The sequence below is a fragment of the Bos indicus x Bos taurus genome, chromosome 10 (assembly GCF_003369695.1).
Source record: "Bos indicus x Bos taurus breed Angus x Brahman F1 hybrid chromosome 10, Bos_hybrid_MaternalHap_v2.0, whole genome shotgun sequence".
Classification (NCBI taxonomy): Eukaryota; Metazoa; Chordata; class Mammalia; order Artiodactyla; family Bovidae; genus Bos; species Bos indicus x Bos taurus.
Genome location: NC_040085.1, coordinates 5,788,895 through 5,811,344, shown reverse-complemented (window position 1 = coordinate 5,811,344; position 22,450 = coordinate 5,788,895). Strand labels below are relative to the sequence as shown.

At 48.8% G+C, this 22,450-nt stretch overlaps 1 protein-coding gene and 1 pseudogene across 2 annotated transcripts; one reads left to right on the top strand and one right to left on the bottom strand.

The window, feature by feature from the left end:
• Positions 1-3,283: 3,283 nt before the first annotated feature.
• Positions 3,284-22,145, top strand: UBAP1L (ubiquitin associated protein 1 like). Its single transcript, XM_027552746.1, has 5 exons — positions 3,284-3,403; positions 9,900-10,667; positions 13,442-13,648; positions 20,379-20,480; positions 21,630-22,145. Exons 1-5 carry the CDS (start codon positions 3,284-3,286, stop codon positions 21,762-21,764), a joined length of 1,332 nt encoding a protein of 443 aa, XP_027408547.1. The 3' UTR covers positions 21,765-22,145.
• On the bottom strand, positions 17,766-18,209 carry LOC113899281 (annotated as a pseudogene). The gene has a single exon (XR_003512892.1). The product of XR_003512892.1 is annotated as a 60S ribosomal protein L35 pseudogene (transcript).
• Positions 22,146-22,450: the final 305 nt, after the last annotated feature.

Sequence of the window (22,450 nt, the reverse complement as noted above, 5' to 3'; positions counted from 1 at the left end):
CTCCATGTAGATCAATTACTACAATCCCTATCACCCAGCCCCTAGCCCCAGGCTCAGAAACAGCCACGTGGGCACAGACCCATGAACTGATGTTAGAAAGGTCCTGGGTTATGCAGTTTGTCAGAGCATGCATAGATTGGCTTTCCTATTATCCCCCTTTCCCCACCCTCACTCCACCTCTTCAGATCTCTTCAGGGCTTTCTCCACTGCTTACTGAATGGTGTTAGTACTCAGTTCAAGTTCAGCACCCTCCCCATCTCCACCTCAGTGCACCCCTTCAGTCTTACTGCAGACTGCTTCTCAACACAAACCATATACTTGACTCAAGCAGCTTGTCTCACTCTGCCCTGCCTCTGTTCCCTGGCTTAAGCTATTTACTCCCTGGAGTTATGTTCTCTCTCTACCTCACCTTCTCCCTGCTCCACAGGCTTTTCTCCCACCCTCCAGGGTCCAGATCAAGTCCTATCTTCCTGAAGTTTCCCCAATCCCCATAAGGACTGGAATACTCCCCTTCCTCTGAAGAATGTCATCACTTAATGATCTGTGCCTCTTATTTTGTATTTAGCAGAGTGACTGTCATTTTAGAATATGGTCTAACTAGATCATGTCTTACACTATAGTCCTGGCTGCTCTTAAAATGTGCTTCCAGAATCCTCAAACTCTTAAAGAACTTCAGAAGCAGGTATAATGCTGAGAATATCATTACTATACAGATGTTGGAGTGGAGGGAAGGAAGCAGGAGGGGGGCTCTATATTTGCTCATTGGGTGCGCAGTTCACACTTGTGTCTCAACGAACTGTGGCCCTTCCCCATAGCTAAAAATTCTAATGATGGCCAAAAATGTAAACAACAAACCTGAGACTGCCAAAGCTTCCTCACTTTCATGTGTTCCCTACAACTCCTTATATCTCAAAGGTCCCCTGTAGGAAGGGTTGATGGGGTAGATTACTTAGTGATCACACTGGAAGCTGTCTGATCCTATAGTATGAAGACTCACTCCCAATATGCTGGGAGACTGTTTCCCAACATGGGCTGGAGAAGCCTTTGAGCCTTCTGTACAGTAAGACAATGACAAGAGAGGGCAGACAGCAGAAACGAGGGAATTAAAGGATTTGCCCATCTGGCCTCCTTTGACCTCTATGCCCTCAGATTATCCACTCTTCCTCTTCACGGGATGTTCTCCTATGTGTGTGGGGATGACCCCAGTGACCCGTAACAGCAGGACTTCGAAACCATCCTGATAGGGATGATGTATTGAGCCAGAGGTACTCCCTGGTAAACCCTGATTGTAAAATTCCTGTGGTCAGGAGTCTAGATTTAAGTGTATATTATAGGCAGTCATGAAATTGAATTCTGTATGAATGAATTTTGCTTTTTTTTTAATGCAACTGCATTTAATGTGGTCCATAATATGTAAAAAAGCAAATCCCTGGCTGTTGTATTAGTAAACTGATACTGCACTTGATCTTAACCAAATGGCTCAGTGGCTATGTGTGAATTTTTAATTTTTAGATTTCAGCTTAGCAGATATTGTTGACTAATATTAATTGACTTTCTCATCAACAGTGCCTGAGAGTTCCAGATGTACCACAACATCATCAACACTTGATATTGTTAGGCTTTTTAAAATTTTAGCTCTTCCTCTGTGTGTGTGTAGTGATATCTCATTGTTTCATTTTGGAGTTCCCTGAGAGCTAATGAGGTTAAACATCATCATGTTTATTGGCTATTTTGATGTCCTCTTTTGTGATGTACCTGTTAAAAATCTTGCCCACTTTGGGATCTTTTTCTTATTGATTTGTAGAAACTTTTTGCATATTTTGGATATGAGTCCTTTGTCAGATATGTGTACTACAAATATCTTCTTCCTCTATGTGATTTGCTTTTTCACTCTCTTAACAGAATGCTGTGATGAGTGGAAGTTCTTAACTTTAATGTAACCCAATTTATCAGTATTTCCTTTGTGGTTAGTCTTTTTTGTAACATTTTACAAAATGTTTGCCTTTTCTAAGGTCATAAATATATTCTCCTGTTTTATCTTCAAGTTTTTTTCTTAACCTTTCACATTTAGGTTTACAGCCTACCTGAAACTGATTTTTGTTTATGAGGTAGAGGTCAAGATTTTTTGGGGAGAATATCCAATTGATCCAGAACCATTTCTTAAAAAGACCTTCATTTTCCTACTGCTCTGCAGGGCCAATTTTGTCATAAATCACGGATCTGTATATGTGTGGATCTGCTTCTAAACTATCTTTTCTATTCTGTTGGTCTCTTTGTAAACTCTCAATATCACACTGTATTAATTGCTCTACAACATAACATACTCTTCCTTTGGATTTTCTACATATAAATATGTCATCTTGAAATAGTTTTCTATTTCTAGAAGTAGTTTTCTTTATTTCCAATCCTAATACTTCCCCCCCCCCCCCTCTTTTTGCACAGGCTAGTACCTCCAGGGCAGTGTTGAGCAGAAGAGATGAAGGGGACATCTTTATTTCATTTCCAATATTGGGGAAATCTTTTACTATTTCACCATTAAGTGGGATGTTTGTTTTAGATGTTTTACAGACACTCTTTGTTAAGTTAATGAAATTCCCTTCTATTCTTAAGTTGCCAAATAGAGTTTGTTTATTGTTTCTTAAAATCATGAATGGATATTGATTTTATCAAGTGCTTTTTCTGCATCATGATTATACACTTTAAAATTTTTATTCTATTGATATTTATCTTTATTTCCACTGAATAAGAGGTCTCTCATTCCTGAAATTAAACTCAACCTGGAAGTGTTGTATTTTTTCTATCCACAATTATTTTTGGTAAGATTATTGCATTTATGTTCATGAAATATCTGCCTCTCATTTTCTTGTCAGGTTTGGTTTTAAGGCAACGCTGAAATCAAAACAAGTTAGGACATATTCCTTTTTTTCCCCTTCTTTTTCAGAAGAGTTTGTGTAATTTGAGAGCTCTTTCTTCACCACTGGGGTGAATACTCTTGATGAAACCCTTTAGAATTAGTGTTGTAGACCACATTTTGGGAAACAGTGGTCTAGAGATCAAGACTTAAACATGAAAATATCAGTTGCTGTCAGTTTGAAGGCTCTTGGTTTTATTCATTTTTCCTCCCGTATGCAGCACAAGTCACTTCACCGTTCCCTTCCTGGCTGTGTGGGACTCGGCCAAGTCACCACACAGGAGAGCAGTGAGCCATCTGAGGCCTGGGCCTGGTCCTCAGGGACTTGTTCTTTCCAACCCTGCTCAGCCATCTCCATACTCCTCTGACAGAATGAATGCCCTGGATGATGTTCCCTTCAAGGTGCCCAAGGGCTTTGTGATAGACACAGAGCCCCTCCCTGGGCCAGATCTCAGTATTCCAGACTGCAGGGAACTTTTGCTGGGTTCTATGGTAAGTGCCTCTCTCTGTCTGTCTTCTCATCCTTTGGTCTGTGGGTCTGATGCTGAGCCTCATGAGGCCCCCTGTTCCTTGATTTTAAATGGCAGCCACTCCTGTTCTCATATATTCTAGGAAGTGTGAAAATAACCCAAGAGGAAAAGATATTCCATGAAGAAGTCTAGAGACTTGGACATGGGGCTATTTAGTGCATCTTACGTTTAGAATAACCAGAAGGTTGCCTGTATGGAGTTACTGAGAGTCCTTGCAAGGATACTCCAATTCCAATTCCTCTCTTCTCTATCAGCCTACTGCCAAGTCTAAAATTCCACTGTTAGAATCCTTCCACTTGGCTAAGATGCTATCTTCAGATTACAATGCAGACAGTTACACAGGACACATCAGAATGGATTACTATTCCACAGACCCAAAGTACACCTATCCATGGGGCACCTATGAAGCACCCCTTGCCCCATGGCTCACACACTGGGGTATGCCCTCATGTATACGGTGAGATCACATACCCTCAGGATAAACATGATTATTTAACTTCCAAGTGAGTCAAATTTATTTGAAGATTTAGGAGGAAACCTATTGCATTTGTATTATAACACAGATATATAATGAGGTAGAAGGCAAAATCCACATGAATTTTAACAAATGAAAGAGAAGGATTGCAAACAGCTGTGGAGCTGGTGGTGGATCTCTTGGGACTGAGTCCTTGGGCTCTTGTGTGTTCATTCAGCACTGTCTGTGGGCCACTTGGTAGGAAAATTTGAGGATCTAGTTCAGCTCTCACTCACTTTGCACATGAGGAACCTGAGGCTCAGAAAAGGGAAATGATCTGTCCAAAGATAGTGGCAATGATGGGACTAATTCCCAGGTCCTGGGCTTCCCTGGGGTCCAGTGGTTAAGAATCTGCCTTGCAATGCAAGGGAAACTGGTTGGATCCCTGGTCCAGGAAGAGCCCATATGCCATGGGGCAACTAAGCCTGAGATCCACAATTACTGAGCGCGTGGGCAGCAACTACTGAAGTGTGTGCACCTGAGAGCCTGTGCTCCACAGCAAGAGAAGCCACCGCAGTGAGCAGCCTGCACACCACAACTAGAGAGTAGCCCCACTTGCTGCCACTAGAGAAACCCTGCTCATAGCAACGGAGACCCAGCATGGCCAAAAATAAATGTATTAATTTTAAAAATTACGTAAAAAATAAAACCTAGATCTTGATTGCAGATCATTTCATGATAGCTCAGAGAAGGATTGGAAAGTGAGAGACATCAGACGCATAATGTTCAAGGGCAAAAAAATACAGGGTTATGGGAAGTTAGGTGCAGAGAAACCAGTCCAGGAAGGAGAGGCCTGGAGAGGGTCAGGTAGAGAGGCTTGAGTAGCTTGGAAGCATAGGAGCAGGAGACTTCATCTGCAGCCCCTGCAGGTGCACTTAAGTTCCTCAGGACCCAGAAGTGAAATAAGCTTTGTAAAGCCCCAAGTACAGTGTTCAGGGGCCCCCTCTTGGTGCGGCAGGAGCTCTTGCTTTCCCCAGAGAACCTGTGCTGTGGGCCCTCACTCTAGCTCCAGATCTGCTCAGAGGCCCGATACTGCAGAGTCACGGCCGAGATGCTTCTCTGCGCTGGGTGAGCCTCTCCAAGACATTCCTAGTTTCTAGCATTCCTGCCCAGGCGGGAGCAGGCTGCGGGAGTGTGGGAGACCTGCCTGGCTCCTGCCTGGTCTCGCTCTTGCCTTCCCTTGCGGCCTAAGCCTACTTGCAGAGGGCTTAGGGTCTGGTGGTGTGCAAACTGCCAAGGCCTCCAGCAACGAGAGCTCTGTCAGAGGGCAGGGAAGAGCCACTGGATGGATTCCCAAGCTGTGGCTTGGCCACCCAGCCTCAGCGCCGCATGGAGAGAATCAGGCTCCCAAAGCCCCTGGGTTGGGGATGCAGCTCCACACCCAGAGTGTTCCTCGTGCGGGCCAAGAAAGTGCCTGGCAGACTTAGGTTCCCTGGAGCTCTCCTCCAGAGCAGAGACGTGTGGACATGGTTCGGGCCTTCCCCTGTGTGTTTGGGCTTCCTCCCACAGCCTCAGTGCAGGGGAACCAGCCCCTGAGCAGAGAGCTCCAGGAAGCGCTTTTCGCCCAGGCCTGGAAGCCCAGTTCACAGCACACGGGCAAGCGAGCCTCCTTTGGGGAAGAAGAGGCAGCCCACCGGCGTGCGTTTGCAAGACTTTTTTTGGAAGGGCCGAGTGAGCTTCTCCAACTGGGAAAAGGAAATTGCTTAACTAAGCTCCAGTGGAGGTAGACAGACTAGCATAACTATTCCCTCTCTGCTAAGCTGGGAGGAGGCTATTCTGAAAGTTACTTCTCCTAGAAGCAGGAATAGGTACCCTTCTGCCGAGTCTATGTCTTGTGTCCCAGCCCACATGTTGGCCCTGGCCCTGCCTCCTGTTCTCAGGGTGGGCACTCCACACCCACTCATCTCCCTTGAGCCTATTTCCCATCCTGAGTCTCCATTTATTTTACTGCTGTGGCCAGCTATCAAATAGAGAAGCATGGGACTCCACATATGATTTATAGCCTTTCCTGGTCAGTCTTCCAAGTTTACTGGGCTTTATTCCCAGTGTTTGGAACTTGAAACACATTTTCCCATAGCAACAATGTTATAGATAGTGGTTAGATTACCAGATGAATCTGTAGCGGCCTGAAAAAGAAAAAAAAATACCTTCCATTCATGGAGCACCTGCTATGTACCAGGGCCAGGCTACATGCGCTTCATAGGTTCACTCTTCTCTCTCATTCTTATGACCCTTGTAGCAGATGGATGTTCCCTCTCCAAGGCACAGGAAATCAAAGTTCCCACCCATGTGACCAACAGGGCCGTGTGGCTGTGAGTGGCACAGCCAGGATTCCAACATGAGCATCAGTCCCTAAAGCCCACGTCCACATCCTGCACCTACTGCTTTCCTGAGGAGCCTCAGCAAGTCTGTGTTTTGTTGTTTCATCATAGTTTTCCTTTAATTAGAGTTGATTTCCTTTTTGTCAGTTAAATTTTTTAGAAAGAATATATATATATATATATATATGTGTGTGTGTGTGTGTTTGTGTGTATAGAGCAAGGGTCAACAAACATTTTCTGTAAAGGGCCAGATAGTAAAAAGTAGCAATCACTCCACACTATTATTGTAGGGAGAAAGGGCCATAGACATTACATAAAGGAGTGAGTGAGTACGTGAGTGTGTTCCAATAACACTTTATTTAAAAAACAAGGTTTGAGGTCAGTTTGACTCCCAGGCACTTTGCCTGTCTTAAGAGAGTAAAAAGCCTTCCATTGACACTTCCTTATCTGTCCTGTCCCCACCTGCCCTGGTAACTTCTGTTACTTGTATTTTAAAATGTATTCTTCTATAGATTCTTATATGTGTACATACAAGCAAATACAGCTATTTCCTCCTTTTTCACACCAAAGGTAGCATTTTCTATACATTATTCTTCTGGATTTTTTTCACTTAACATATTTGAAGACTTTCCATATCAATACACAGAATGCTTCTTCAGTTTGTTTTTCACTGCATGGTATTGTATTATATGGATATATTGTACTTTACTGAATGAATCCCCTCTTGATGGACACTTAGGTTCTTCCCAGTCTTTTGCCATTACAAGCAATGCCGCAGGGAAAGACTATATGAATTAAATCATATTGCCAAATTGCTCTCCATAAGGGTTATACTGTTTAACATCCAACCAGCACCCTACAAGGGCTTCCCAGGTGGCACTGCTAGTGGTTAAGAACCCACCTGCCAATGCAGGAGACATAAGAGATGCAGGTTCGATCCCTGGGTCAGGAAGATCCCCTGGAGATCTTGCATGGCAACCTACTCCAGTGTTCTTGCCTGGAGGATCCCATCGACAGAGGAGCCTGGTGGGCTGTGGCCCAGAGGGTCAGAAAGAGTTGGACACAACTGAAGTGACTTTAGCATGCACAGCACTCTACAAATGGGCTTATACCTTAGCTGCAATCCTCAACAAAGGAGTCATCAGATGTTGCATCTTTGCTGAGGGATAGGCAAATGGTATCTCAGTATAGTTTTATTTTCCTTTCTCTTATTGTGAGTGAGACTGAGCAGCTTTTCATGTGTTTAAGAGCCGTCTGTAGTTCCTTTTCTGTGGACTGTTCATATCTTTTCGTTTGTTTCCCGGTTGGGCTGTCGGTCCTTTCTTACCTATTTCTAGGCACTCCTGTGTCTGTGCTATCAGTGCTGTTTTCCCGCTGGTTTGTTATTTGCCTTTGACCTTGCTTGTGGGGTGTATTTGCCATGCAGATTTTCACTTGTGCATGTGTGTACTCTCACGGCTTCTCAGTTTCAATTCAGAGTGAGCAATGTTTTCCCTACTTGAGATTATAAAGGATTTCTCTCCTCTTTTCTGCTAGTACTTTTATAGTTTCATTTCAAATAACTGAATCTTTGATCCTTTTGGAATTTCCCCTTGTGTATGATGCGAGAATGGATCCAACTTTATTTTCTTCCCACTAACATCATTTATTGACCAGTCCCTCTTTTTTCCCATTGCTTGAGATGCCACCTTATTATCTACTAAAGTCCCACAGATAACGTCCATTTCTGGACCTTCTGTTCTCTACCTTTAGGCTCTCTGTGCAGTATCTTACTTCAATTATTGAGGTTTTATAATATATATTAGCAGCTGGTAGAGCCAGTCCCCTTTATTTCTCTTTTTGACCCCAGAGGTTTTTAGGCTATTCTTTTTTTTTGGTGTGCATTGGCGGGGGGGCGGGGGGGGGCTGTACTGGGTCTTCGTTGCTGTACAGGTTTTTCTCTAGTTGCCGTGGCAGGCTTCTCATTGCAGCGGCTTCTCTTGTTGCAGAGCACAGGCTCTAGGGTGTGTAAGCTTCAGTACTTGCGGCCTGTGGGCTCAGTAGTTGTGGTGCACAGGCTTCGTTGCTCCATGGCACGTGGGATCTTCCTGGACCAGGAATCGAACCTGTGTCTCCTGCATTGGCAGGTGGATTCTTTACCACTGAGTCACCATGGAAGCCCTTGGCTATTATTTGTTTATTTTTCATATGAACTTTAGAATCATCTTGCTTAGGTTCCACAAATCACAAGTGCTTGTATTTTTATTGGGTCTTTGGATCCTTTTATCCCCTAAGTTCCACTGTCTGTTTCATTATCTCTCAGTCTCTTTCCCTCCATGACGGTCTCCTCAGCTCTGAAGTGGTCCTTTTACCTCCTCTCTCCTTCCCAACCCACACATTTTGCTCCAGTCTCTTTTTCTAATCATTTATTCTGTACACTCTTACAAATATCCCCTTGGAACCAGAACTGCCCTGGGCCCCAAGAACAGAGAGAAATAAGATACACTCCCTGACCTCAGTCGGGGAACCACACTTAGAACAGCTAAGTTCTGTTCCTCTCCCCAACTTAGGGTCATGTCAGGAGTTGGGTGAGGGGAGAGGCAGTTCCTGTCTGCCTTTCTGCCTCCCACATCCGCCCCCACCCCCACTCCCCCAGGCTTACCTGGCCATCACAGAGCACTGAAGTTGCCTTTTAAGAATATTTATATTTTTTAATGGAGTTTTATATTTCCAGTTCTTAATTTTAATAGTAGTTAACGGGAATATTTTATTTTTGCTTCACATAAACGCTTAATTTAAATTATTTATGTGGGCTCCACATTTAGTTTTTAGGTGGCTTGATCAGTCAGATGGACAGGAATCCCAGCTCATCTACTCACCACTGATCTGACCTCGAGCAAACTAAATTTCCTGAGCCTCCTTTTGATAATCTGGAATTGGGAATAACATTAGGACCAACTAAGTAGAGTTCAGGAAAAAAAAAAGAGAAGATTTTTACATTTCCTGGGCCCCCAAGTAAGCTGGAAGGCAGCACATAGGATGGGGCAAGTACTACTCCATGCAGAGGTTTGTGTGTCTGGGCCAGCCTCCAAGGCCAGCTGCTCAGTGGCAAACGGTGCTGAGCTCAAGTGAAAGCTTCTTGGTGAAGGAAAAGTTTTGTTGAAATTAAAAAAAAATTTTTTTTGGCAGCACTGGGTCTTTGTTGGGTCGTGTGTGGGCTCTCTGTTTGCTGCATGCATGGGCTCTCTAGTGGCGCAGGCTCTGCAGTCTGTGGGCTCAGTAGTTGTGGGTGCCCTAGTTTCTCGAGTTGTGGTGAAGAGGCTGAGTTGCCCCCACTGGCATGTGGGATCCTACTTCTCCCACCAGGGATCTAACCCTCATCCCCTGCATTGGAAGGCAGATTCTCAATCTCGACCGCCAGAGAAGTCCCCTGGAGAAATTGTTTAGGCCACTGTTGTTCAATTATATGCTGAGTGGCAAAGGGACTTAGACTTTCATTCTATTAACCTATTCCTCACGTTGTCCTGTCTACAGAGTTTGCTATTAAATTGTTATTGACAGCCATCCACTCCAATGCTAGCTAAAACCGAGGGTGAGGGTGGCCTGCGATGAATGGCTGGGGCTTAGAATCAGAAGCTGTCTAGGCCTGGAGAGTCTGGCTGAACAGGTTCCCTGGGGGGCAGGAGGTAGGAGTGTGCTCTCAGACCCTGGTTTGCCTGGTAGAGCCTCCCCTGGTCTTGTCTCCGCAGCACGACTTCAGCCTGGAGAGGAGGACACTCTTCTGGGTGGAGGCTGTCATCCGGGGACCCTGCCCAGTCCAATGCGATGCTCCGGGGGCAGCTTCCGCCCCTCCGGCCTGGCTCTTGCTGGCCAGCCCCGAGCAAGGGCTGGAACCCGTGCCTGCCTCAGTTGAACGTCCGGAGGCCGGATCCCAGGAGCAACCTGAGGAGGAGGAGGAGGAAGAGGAGGATCAGGATGAGGAAGCAGCCTCGTCTGCCGCGGAGGAAGAGCCGGAGCCAAGCCCCCAGCCCAGCTCCGCGGCGAGCCCCCGCGTGGGCCAACAGCGGTGCTCGCTGGACGTGCTGCGCGGCGTGAGGTCGGAGCTGGCTGGAGCCAGGCGGCGGCTCTCCGAGGGCAGGCTCGCCTCCCACCCCCGCAGCCTCCTTCACCGCCTCCGCCACCGAGCTCTGAGCCTCTGCCCCGGCCCCGCGCCGCCCCTGGGCCCGGCGCCTCCACCCCTCAGTGCTCCCACGCAGAACCCGCCGTCCCCTGTCTCCGAGGCCTCTCTCCCTAGCACCCGCACGCCACCCTTGGGCCCCAAGCCGTCGCCCCCCAGCACCCTCAAGCTGCCCCCGCGGCCTTCCACGGCCGGCGCCATGCCCCCGCTGCGGAGCCACAAGCCCACAGTTGCGGTAAGGAACCTGTCCCCTCGGCCAAGGACACAGCTTAGCAGCGAGGCCCCCGCATCTGGGTCCCCTGCCTGGTTGGACACTCCTCCCTACCAGCTCTCACCTGGCCCTGTACCATGCTGTCCTTCCTGCAGCCCTGTGCCTAGAGTATTCCCTGCTTCGAGGTCCCCTTCCTTGTTTCTTGCTGCGTCTCCTTCTTTGCTTCTATTAGGGCACCTGTTAGGATAATTGTAATTACCCAGTATGCGTCTCTTCCAATGGAATATGACTTCTCTTAGGGCAGTGATTGGATTGCATTTGCTTCCAGAGCACCCAGAGCACACTTGGCCCCCAGGGGGAGCTCAGTGAATGTCTGTTGAATCAATGAATGTGGCTCAGATCTAGGGCTTCCCACTGTTCAAGGATTGGGTGAGTTCAATCAAGGAATATTCACAGCGCAGTTACTTCTTGCAAGAGACTGGATTGGAAGAGACAAAGTCAAAAGCATGAGACGAGATTGGCAAGGAAGAGTGAGATACGGCAGCACTGCCCGGTGGGAGGGGTCAGGTCCTGAGGGGGAGGTGAGGGCTGCTGCAGGCTGGGGCGGCTTCAGGACAAAGGATGTGCACCAAGAACTGGGAGCAGATGTGAACGCACAGTGAAACCAGTAAAGCTGAAGCTTCTGGCTTAGCTCCTCCCAAGGCTTTGAGCAAGTGTGCTCAGTTGCTCAGTCGTCCTTCTTTGGGACCCCCCTGGACTGTAGCCCGGGGCCTCCCAGGTGGCGCTAGTGGTAAAGAAAACGCCTGAGATGTAAGAGACATGGGTTCTATCCCTGGTTCCGGACGATCCCCTGGAGGAAGGTATAGCAACCTGCTCCAGTATTCTTGCCTGGAGAATCCCATGGACAGAGGAGCCTGGCGGGCTACAGTTCATAGGGTTGCAAAGAGTTGGACACCTCTTAGCATGCATGCGTGCACGGACTGTAGCCCGCCAATCTCCTCTGTCCGTGGGTTTAATCCCGACAGGAATATTGGAGTGGGTTGCCATTTCCTCCTCCAGGGGCTCTTCCTGACCCAAGGATCAAACCTGAGTCTCCTGTGGCTCCTCAATTGGCAGGAGCATTCTTCACCACTGAGCCTGGAAGCCCTTCCAAGGATTTGTGCGCAGTTTTACGCATATGTTTATGCTCCTGTGTCTTTTTCCTTTAAGTAGTCTACATTGTATAAGTGTCAGACTCCATACAATCTAGGTCTGGAACAGATGTGTTAGGTTAGATTAGTAGCAGGAAGTGACATTTAGGCACAGCTTTCTGCCCCTGAGCAACTCCACAGTCAGGCCAGGAGATGCAACAGAATAAGGCCAAGGTGAAAGTAAGTCCAAAAGACAGACTCAAAGTCTGGCTTTTCCCACTCAGTGCTGTGTGAACTTAGGCAAGTCACTGAACCTCTCTGAGCCATCCCTTCTCTACCTGTAAAGCAACCCTGCACACAGTTATTTACAGCAAACAGAGAAGAGGTTATATAAACAGTACAGGCCACAGCCACATCACGGGCTAGCTGCTGATGCTAGGAGGGCTCTTCCCTGATCCCAATTAAATTTAGCAACAACCCTGTAGCGGAGTGGGGGAGAGATGGGGGCAGATGGGACGCATATTCTGTAGAGGAGGAAACTGAGGCAGAGAGCACCTAAGAATCTTTTTCAAGGTCACAAGCATAGACTCAAATCCTAAGACTTGCATGGTTTTCACTCTAGGAGTAAAGAGTAGATCCTAAGGTGAGGCCATGGCAGGGAAACCGCTGAGAAGATGAGGACGTGTAGGGAATTCACATGTCACAGGCAGTCTGCTCCTGGAGCCAGGACAGCACCTAGGCTTTCCTGCTGGAGGAGGGGACAGGGTTAGCAGTTGGATGCTTCTTCATGGGGAACAGGCTAGGGATGATGCCAGCCAAACCTATTGAAATGCCTTCAAGCCACCCTCCTTAGTCCAGGGTCTCTGTGGGTTTCCCCAGCACCACAGCTGTACCCAGTTCCTATCCTGCGCCTTGCCTAACCAAGCCCTAGTCCAGCCAGACTCAAGAAGGAAGTTCTGGCTAGGAAGCTCAGTCCTGCTCCCGTGCTCCCTAAGCTATGGGGTCGAGAACCCTGCGTTGATTCTGAGTAGGGTACAGGTCCCAAAACTGTGTTGTTTGTCAGGTCATTTGCCAGCTTCTCTGAACCTTGACTTCAGTAGCTATAAAATATAGAATGAGCCTATTGTATTTCTCTCACAGGCTTGTTCTAAGCAATAAATATTATCATCTACTGGCAGTTTCTGTATGCCAAACCCTTTTGCTAGTCACTTTTCTCACCTCATCTTATTTAAGCCTTGTAACAACCCTGTGAGGTATCTGGTATGATTGCATCCATTTTACACATGAATAATCTGGCTTCCCTGGTGGCTTAGTGGTAAAGAATCCACCTGCAATGCAGGAGACTCAGGTTCAACCCCTGGGTTGGGAAGATCCCTTAGAGAAGTAAATGGCAACCCGCTCCAGTACTCTTGCCTGGGAAATCACATGGACAGAGGAGCCTGGTGGGCTACAGTCTATGGGGTCTCAAAGAGTTGGACACAACCAAGCGACTAAACAACAAACTGAGTAAACAGTAGAAAGCTGGGATTTGAACCCAGGTCTGCAGGGCTCCAAGATCCTCACAATATTAACCCCTGTGCTCTGTAGCGAAGGCACCTTTAAAAATGTCTTGCCCAGCCAGGTGTCACCTCCAGGGTAACTGACACTTGCAGCTTGCCTTTGTTTCAGTCCCTCAGCCCGTACACCTGCCTGCCACCTCCTGGACGGGTGCCCCAGCCTTGTGCTGCCCACAGATCGCACCCTGATTCTGCTGACTTGCTGTCTGCCCTGAGCCAGGAGGAGCAAGACCTCATTGGGCCGGTGGTTGCCCTGGGGTACCCTCTGCACAGGGCCATCGTGGCTCTGCAGAAGACGGGGCGGCAGAGCCTGAGCCAGGTGAGTGGGGGACCCAGAGCTGGGGGGCTGTGGAACTGGAGTCGGGTCAGTGGCCACATTGTTTTTATCTTCAACTTGAAGTTATTTTGTGTTTTTCTTCGGAGGCAGAATTTCAGCTTTGATTTAATTATTGGGGGTTGTGATCAAGTTTCTAGATCCTAAGGCTACCATCTCCATGAGAGTTTAGCAAGACCCTCCATGCCTACTTGGGGAGTCTCAATATTCTACTCCTGTCCAAATCTCTGCCCCGAAAGTAGGACTGAAGCTTTGGGCAGTCACAAATCTTTCCAGAGGTGCCCAATAGCACTTTCTGCAACAAGAGAGATGTTTTATTCCTGTGTTGTCCAATATAGTAAACACTAGCTATATGTGGTTACTTGAATGTGGCTAGTATGACTGAAAATTGTTATTAATGATAATGAAATGAAATTAAAAATTAAATAGCCACATACAGCTACCATATTGGATGGCACAGCTCTGACCACTTCCCTCAACAGTTAATCCACACCATATCCATCGCTCTCTCTTTCCATCTACCCATCCATCAATCTAGTCCTAAGTATTTGCTGGACGCTTCCTTGGTGTTTGGATGCAGCTAGGAGCTATGGGGAAACCAGTGTTGTGGGTTGGGTTTCCAGGAAGCAGACTCCAGTTGGGTTTGGCATATGGAGATTTATTTAGGAGACCCTTGGGAACAACTTCTAGGGAAGGGAAAGGACAGAAGCAGGGATGAGTAGAGGGAGAGGTTGAACTTTATAGACCCAGTGACAGCCAACCCCATAGCTCTGAAGCATATATGGCCCTTTGGAGTTGTCCTAATTGGGGATGAGATGGTCAGGCCTTCATACCTCTGCCTCAATGAGTCACCAGAGGTAGAAAGAGGGTGACTTGAGAGAAGTGATCTCTGCAGCTAAGGCAGCCCCTGAAGGCACAGATAGCTGATGGTTTCTACCACCGCTACCACCATCTGCAATAAGACCTTCAAGGACGGTGTATCTGGAAGGGGTATCTCAGAGTCTACCACACCAGGTTCCATTTTTAAGGACTCCACTCCTATTGGAAGAAGAGGGGACACCAGTAATAACAAGGGTAGGTAGCACCCCAAGCTGCTCTTGCTTTGGGAGCAAGTCTTGATGCCCCCCATTCAAGCTAAGAATATGAGAACACCTGCAGGAGAGTGAGAACCCTGAATTGCCAAAAGAGAGGTGTGGTGAGAAGATGCCTGGGAGCAGAAGGAACAGGAATGATTTGGGGGTGTTTCAGTTATCTATTGCCATGTGACAGTCACCCCAACAGTGGTTTAATACTGCAACCATGTGTTCGCTCATGAGTCTCTGGGTTGGCAGTGTGGGTGGAGTCAGCAAGGAAGTTCTTTTGCAGGTCTCACCTCCGGTCTCTCGTGTGGCTACAGTTTGGTGACCCAGCTAGAACTGAATAGTCTAGGATGACCTTGATCACAATCCCGTGGTTGGTGAAACTTGTCAACTGGACCACAGGTCTCCAGCAAGCTAGCCCACTTGTTCCCAAGAGTACAGGAGTGGAAGATGCAAAGTCTCTTGAGGTTGAAATTATAGTCACTTCTGCCTTATACTGTTGGCCAAAGCATGTCATAGACCAGGTCAGATTAAAAGGGTAGAAAAATAGACTCTACCTCTTGATGGGAAAAGCTGCAAAGAGTATATGACTGTTCTTAATCTACCATGGGGAGGTTTCAGTAATTGAGAAAGGCTTCATGAAGGTATAAAGCCTTGAGCTGGACTTTAAGGATGGATAAGACCTGAATTTGAAGAAAAGAGAAGAATGATCTTCCAGGCAGGAGGAACAGTATCAGCTGAGAGGTAGTGGCAGGAAGGACGTGGGAGGCCCTGATCCAACAGTCTCACTGAATATATGACGTGGGCGGTGGGAGAAAGAGGGAAAGGGAATAGAGGGAAGATTAAAGGTGCCTTGAAGGCTGGCCTGAGAGTTTTCTCAAAGACCCCACAGCAGAAAGGAGGCATAAGAGGACTGTGAGCAGGGGCAAGAGGTGGGCATTGAATATCATCGTCTGAACCCCTTCCCCCAGCTGAATGTTGCATCCCATTTTGCATTGTTTTCTACACACCAGGGTTATTTGTGGTGGGAAAGCTGAGCCACAGGTATTGAATGGCACATATTTCTTTCTACTGTCTCTGTCCCACCATCATCAGAGGACTCGGAGACCCTCTCTGTAGACACTGATGGTGGCCATATGTTGAGTCCCTGAGGTCTGGAGCTGCCTGCTCCTGGGTGAGGGAGTGACAGAGGGAGAGTGGCTCAAACAGGAGCCAGATCAGGATGTGCTGCTGCAGGTTGAGGAGGTGGGAAGGCACTGGGTCCTCTTTCCCACCCACTCCTGCTCCCGCTCTACTCGGTTCATCAGTCCTAGAGGAAAGCTTTCAACGTGGTGAGCCCCACATATGGTGGCTAACACGATGGAGGAGACGGCAGGGGTGCTGCTGCTATTTACCGAGCAACTTTGTGCCAGTCCCTCAATCTGAGAGTATTCATTTAGGTCTTCTCATTTCTGCAAGGTTGCTTTTACTGTTCCCACTTTGCAGATGAGGAAACTGAGGTCAGGGAGGTTCACATAATTAGTCAGTGGTGGCAGCAGGGTGGATGCCAGGCTGGTGTGGTTCTGAATTTTGTTACACTGTGCTTTTCTCTCATTTTCTGTGTGAAAATCTTTCCGGGCAGCACCATAGGTTGATCTGAGATTTAAGAGTAGATTTAAAGTTGCCTCCACATTCAGCTGCTGCTGAAAAGCCAGGACCTTGGCCAAGAAGCGTCCAGAAGCACCGTGAGGGGCCAGGCCCATGGTGGGGACTCTGACATGCCTCCCCAACCCCTCCAGACCCTGTGACAAGGCTGAGATCTCAGGTCATCACTGTGGGGATCTGAAGATTAGCTGGGGGCAGCACAGCGCATTGGCCTCCCTTTGGGTGGGCTGGAAGAATCTCACCACATCAGGAACGCTGTGTTTCCAGACACAGATGGACCACCTGCCTGGTGGGCCTTCTCCCAGTGAGCAGTCAGGGGCCAGGCTCTAAGGTGTGGGCCCGAGGGCCACTGGATGACTTTATCTTCATCTCCCTGACCACGTTAGTGTTCCTCTCTGTTCTGTGAAGTTCCACCATTAACTGAACATCTTTTTTGGGTTCACAGCCCTTCTCCCCATGAAAGACAAATACTACAGTAAATCGTCTTTAGTCAGAGATGAACAGCGGATGGTCTAGGAGGGTGGGCATCAGGTGATGGAGACAGGGCACTTGGAAAAACCAGGGAGAGAGGAAGAAATACAAACCCTAAGCTTTGTCCATCACTCCTTCCTTCCTGCCCCAGGATCAACGTGCCCACTGACTGCCTGCAGGACAGGCATGGGTGGCACTTTCAAGGGTCCGTTGGCCAGACCCAGGCTTACCCTTAGACTCTAGACACATCATGGCCCCTCTCTGAGCCTCATTTTCCCTGTTCACAGAATGGAGGAGAATATGTTTATGACCAGTGACTGCTGGGGGTCCCATCCTGGGGTCTGAAGATGACATCCTCACCCACCCTGGAGCCTGAGCTAGGCCTAGTTACTGACCAAGCAGCAGAATCCTTACAAATGCAGATTCTCGGAACCTACTCTGCAGGATCAGTAGATCTGGAGTGGGCCCAGGGGCCTATCATTTTAAAAGATCTGCAGATGGTTCTGATACGCAGCCTGGCTTGGGTCTACTGGGTTGGGCTGAGTCAGAGACCCTTAACCTTGGCTGCATACAAGAATCACCTGGAGAGCTGTAAAAATGCCAGTGCTGGGCTTCCCCCTACCAGTCATGTCAGGGCCTTTGGACATGACCATCATCAGCTGGGTGTGGGCAGTGATACTGAGACACCAGTGTTTTGTGGCTATTGTTTTGTTTTGTTAACTTTTTTTTTTGTATTGGAGTATAGCTGATTATCAATGTTATGACAGTTTCAGGTGGAGAGCAAAGGGACTCAGTCGTACATATACATGTATCCATTCTCCCACCTAATCCCCGCCCATCCAGGCTGCCACCTAACATTGAGCAGAATTCCATGTGCTATACAGTAGGGTTTTTTTTTTTTTTTTTTTAGTGGTCTGTCTGTTTTATTGACAGCTGGATGCTCAAGCCTTGACTGCGTACTTCCGGAGGGGGTACAGCCGCTCCTTCCGCTGCTGCTTCTTGGTCTTCAGGTTCTCTTCATGCTTGTTGAGTCGGCGGCGCATGGCACGTGTTTTCTTGGGCCGCAGATCCAGGGGCTTGTACTTCTTGCCCTTATAGAATTTCCTGAGGTTCTCTTTCTGAGTCTGGTTAATGACGGTCAGTACACGGGCGATGGATTTACGAACCACTCGGATCTTGGAGAGTTTGGAAGCCGCGCCGCCTGTCACTTTAGCCACGCACAGCTGAGACAGCTCCACCTTCAGGTCCTCCAGCTGTTTCAGCAGCTCCTCCTTCTTCTTGCCGCGAAGGTCTTGAGCCTTAATCTTGGCCGTGGCTGTATAGTCTGCCTCCGCTGTCTTCTCGGAGGGAAAGAGTATACAGTAGGTTTTTGTTGGTTATCCATTTAAAATATATCAGTATGACCATCCCCAAACTCCCTAACTTCCTCCATGCTTCTGCCCCTTTAGTAATCATAAGTTCATACTCTAAGACTGTGAGTCTGTTTTGTGAGTAAGTTCATTTGTTATCATCTTTTTTTTTAGATTTCACATATAAGGGATGTCATAGGATGTTTTTCCTTTTCTCTCTAACTCACTTCACTGTATGACAATCTCTAGTTCCATCCATGGTGGTGCAAATGGCATTATTTCATTCTTTTAATGGCTGAGTAATATTCTAGTGTATATATGTACCACATCTTTTTTTATCCATTCCTCTGTCAATGGACATTTAGGTTGCTTTCATGTCGGCTATTGTAAACAGTGCTGCAATGAACATTGGAGGGCATGTATCCTTTTGGACCACTTTTTTCTCTGGATATATGCCCAAGAATGGGATTGCAGGATCATATGGTAGCTCTAATTTTAGTTTTTTAAGGAATCTCCATACTGTTCTCCATAGTGTCTCTACCAATTTACATTCCCACCAACAATGTAGGAGGGTTACCTCCTCCACACCCTCTCCAGAATTTATTGTTGAGGCACCGCAGTTTTAAAGCTCCCAGGTAGCTACAGTCGGCACTGAGGCTGAGAACTTTTGCTATAGATGAACAGACCTTCAGAAACTCTGTCTACTTGCAAGCCAGCTCAAAGTTCCTCCTCTAGCAGCGGGACCCATGGACAAGGCACTGGCCAAAAGACAGGTGATCTGGGCCCTAGTCCTGGGACCCCGGTCCACCCTGCCTGGACCTCAGTTCCCTCAACTATGCCAGGAGAGCTGAGTTGGTTGGTTTTCAGAATGTGCCCAGAGCAAGGTTCCTGGGGTGAGGGCCCCTGCTCTGGGCTCCCTCTACCTCTTGCCCCCAGTTCTCCCAGAGTAACAGCAACCTACCCCTGTTACTGTTGAAGCCCCCTGGTGCTTGGGCAGTTCACAGGCTAGAACAGTCTGAAAGCCATTAGTCTATGTGGTCTGTTTTCTGCTCCGTTCCGAAGGTCTGCAGAAATCCGACTTGCTTCTCCTCCACTCATACCCGTCCTTTAATCGTCTGGAGCCTTCATTTGGCACCAATTCCCTGTAAATCCTGCTTTGATTTGCCTGGCACTCGTGTTTTCCTGTATCTGGTTTATCTCCCCCAAGGAGCTGTGAGCTCCCGGAAGGTAGTTCTTAATTTAGTTTATAAACACAGCTTACATTTATTGAGCTCCTTCTGCCTGCCTGCCGTGCTGGAGGCTGGGACATAGTGATGTCCTCCTGTGGGACAGAAACTTGGTGGATGAGAAAGCTGAGGAAGATAGTAGGCAGTTACAGAGCTGTAGGTGCAGGAAGCCTTGGGTGCTGTGGAGACACCTGGTGGAGACGGAGGTGGGAATGGGGGTAGGGAGAGCCTGCCCAGGGCAGAGGAGTGAGGCTGGCCTTGGCCTTGGAGCTGGATGGACAGGAGTCTGAGGGTGCCGAGGGAAGCAGCCAAGGCTGCTGACAGAGCGAGTAGGTCTTTGAACGTGGGGTTGGAAGGCAGAACTTTATCCTGAGGGCAAAAGCAGCCCCTGGTGAATAAGCAGGGAGTGGCTGGAAGAGGTGCACGGCCCTGTGGGCGCTTGGCTGTCCCCTCTCCTTCCAGCTTTGGTGCAACGTTGCTCTGGGGTGGGGCCCGTGGAGTCCTGGATCGCAAAGATATTATGTGTCTGGAGGCGGGGTGGGGGTGCACGGGGTGGGTGGAAAAGGAGGCACCCTCACACAGGTGGGTACTCACCAGGGAGGGTGAGCAGGCTGGGTGGATGGTGGGTAGACACCGTGTTTGAAGCCTGGCCTGTTCCCCACTTAGGTTCTGGGAACACCTTGACCCACCCCGGCAGCTCTCTTCCTGGACTCCAGCCCCCAGCTTGGACAGTTGGTGAGGCTTTGCTGTCCACCTGTCCCCAGGGAGGCCTCTGAGCCTCTCTGCTGGCTCATGGATCTCTGGGGCCATGCTGTGTATGGCTGGTTGCCCAGTCAGCCTGGCCCTGAGCTCAGTCCTCCTGAGGCCCTTGGGTGCTTCCTCCACCACACCTGCTGTCCTGGGCATTGCTCTTACTGTCCTTCCCTCTGTGCCCCTTCCTGCCCAGTTTCTCAGCTACCTTAGCGCCTGTGACCGGCTGCTGCGACAGGGCTACGAGGAGGGGCTGGTGGATGAGGCCATGGAGATGTTCCAGTTCTCCGAGAGCCAGGTCAGCGGGGCTCCTGCCCGGGCCCCAGCGAAGGGTGGGTGGGGTGCCCATGCAGGCCTGGTGTGCAGGGGCCGACCAGCACCAGAGACAGCCTGGGGGCCTCAGGAGATAGCCTGCTTGCTGAGCCCCAGGGAGAAGGAGACAGCCTAGGGAGCTGAGACATGGAGAAGGCAAGAGGACCCAAGGGGAAGGGGTGGGGAGGAAACAGGAAGTAGAGCTTTGGGCCAAGCCGCTTCAGTTGTGTCTGACTCTGTGTGACCCCATGGACTGCAGCCCGCCAGGCTCCTGTGTGCATGGGATTCTCCAGGCAAGAACACTAGAGTAGATTGCCATGCACTCCTCCAGGGGATCTTCCCAACCCAGGGATTGAACCTGCATGTCTTACATCTCTTGCATTGGCAAGGCGGGTTCTTTACCACTAACACCACCTGGGCAGAGCTTTATAGCTTGAATCAACACAGCAAATATTGACTGGCTCCTCTTTGTCGGACACCCAGACAGGAGCCAGGCAGGTAGCATGATAATGCTTGAACTCTCTTCAGGGAGTTTGCCACTTACCTGGAAACCCAGAAGGCTTGAGGCTGTGGCCCCAGTTAGGGGGACATCCTGAGCGCCCAGTGAATGTGACCTGTCCAGAGCAGAGCAGACTTCCCGGAGGCTGTGGGAGGGATGGTGGGGTGGGAGGGAAGCCAAGGGGTCGGGGGAGAGGCAGGGAAGTTTTGAGCAGTGGGGTCAGAGGAGGCAGGCAGAGGCTGTGCTGTGTGAGGGTTTGGGCCCTGGACAGAGATCCTGTGCTGTGCATCCTCTGGGCACCAGTGTGCAGCCTTCTCTTCCTGCCCCAGTGCGGGGCACGAGCACAGGGAGTCAGGAGGGAGTGGGAGAGGGGAAGTAAAGCCAAGACAGAGAGGGCCAGCAGCCAGGCTGGGGTCTCCTTCCTTGGCACAGGAAGTGAGGTTTGAGCCCATGTCACCTCATGTCATTGAGATAAAGGAGAACCATAGGTGCTGGCCAGGACCAGGCTCACCTGGCCTGTGGGGTCACGGCTTTCTGGGGGTATGTAGAGTGGGTACTTGGTACTAGTACTCTTGCCCAGGCCAGAGGCCCAGCCTCCCAGAGCCCCCCATGCCCTCTCTGCCTCCTCTTCCTCAGGCAGGGGAGTTCCTGCGCCTCTCGGAGCAGTTCAGCGACATGGGCTTCCAGCAGGACCGCATCAAGGAAGTGCTACTGGTCCATGGCAACCGCCGCGAGCAAGCCCTGGAGGAGCTGGTGACCTGTGCCCAGTGACCCCCAGGGCACCTAGCAGTGTCTGTGCATCCTGGTCATGCCCCAGACCTGGCAATCCCTCCTGACTGTATCATGAAGACTACATGAGAATAACAAAGCAGTGCATGCTTGTTGTAAAAATGCACACGATGCCAAGAGTGGGAGTAAATACTGTAGAGGAGGCAAAACTGTACCTCTGAGAACTTCACAGGGGCTCTTTAACAAAAAGACAGATTAACAAGAGAAAAACCAAAATGTATTAATGCAGATGGCATGCATCGTGCCCAAGAAACTTCAATGAAAAGTAACTCAAGATAGCAGTTTAGAACTCTGGCTGGGGAAGATCCCCTGGAGAAGGGAAAGGCTACCCACTCTAGTATTCTGGCCTGGAGAATTCCATGGACTGTATAGTCCATGGGGTTGCAAAGAGTTGGACATGATTAAGTGACTTTCACTTTATATAGCATTTTCAACAAATAATTTGTAGAGAATTGACAGGACAAAGGAAAACAGTTTCAGGCTTCCAAGGACTGCAAACTGTAGGGAGGTAAATATATGAAGGGAACGAATGGAGTAAGATTTCTTTGCAGGTTCCCTGGTGCACTGCTGGGCTGACAAGAATCTGCCTCCAGAAAAGAATGTATATCCTGCCTCAAGGCAGAAAAGCGGGGAAGGGAAGAAAGAACTTTTCTTGCATCTTCTGCTTA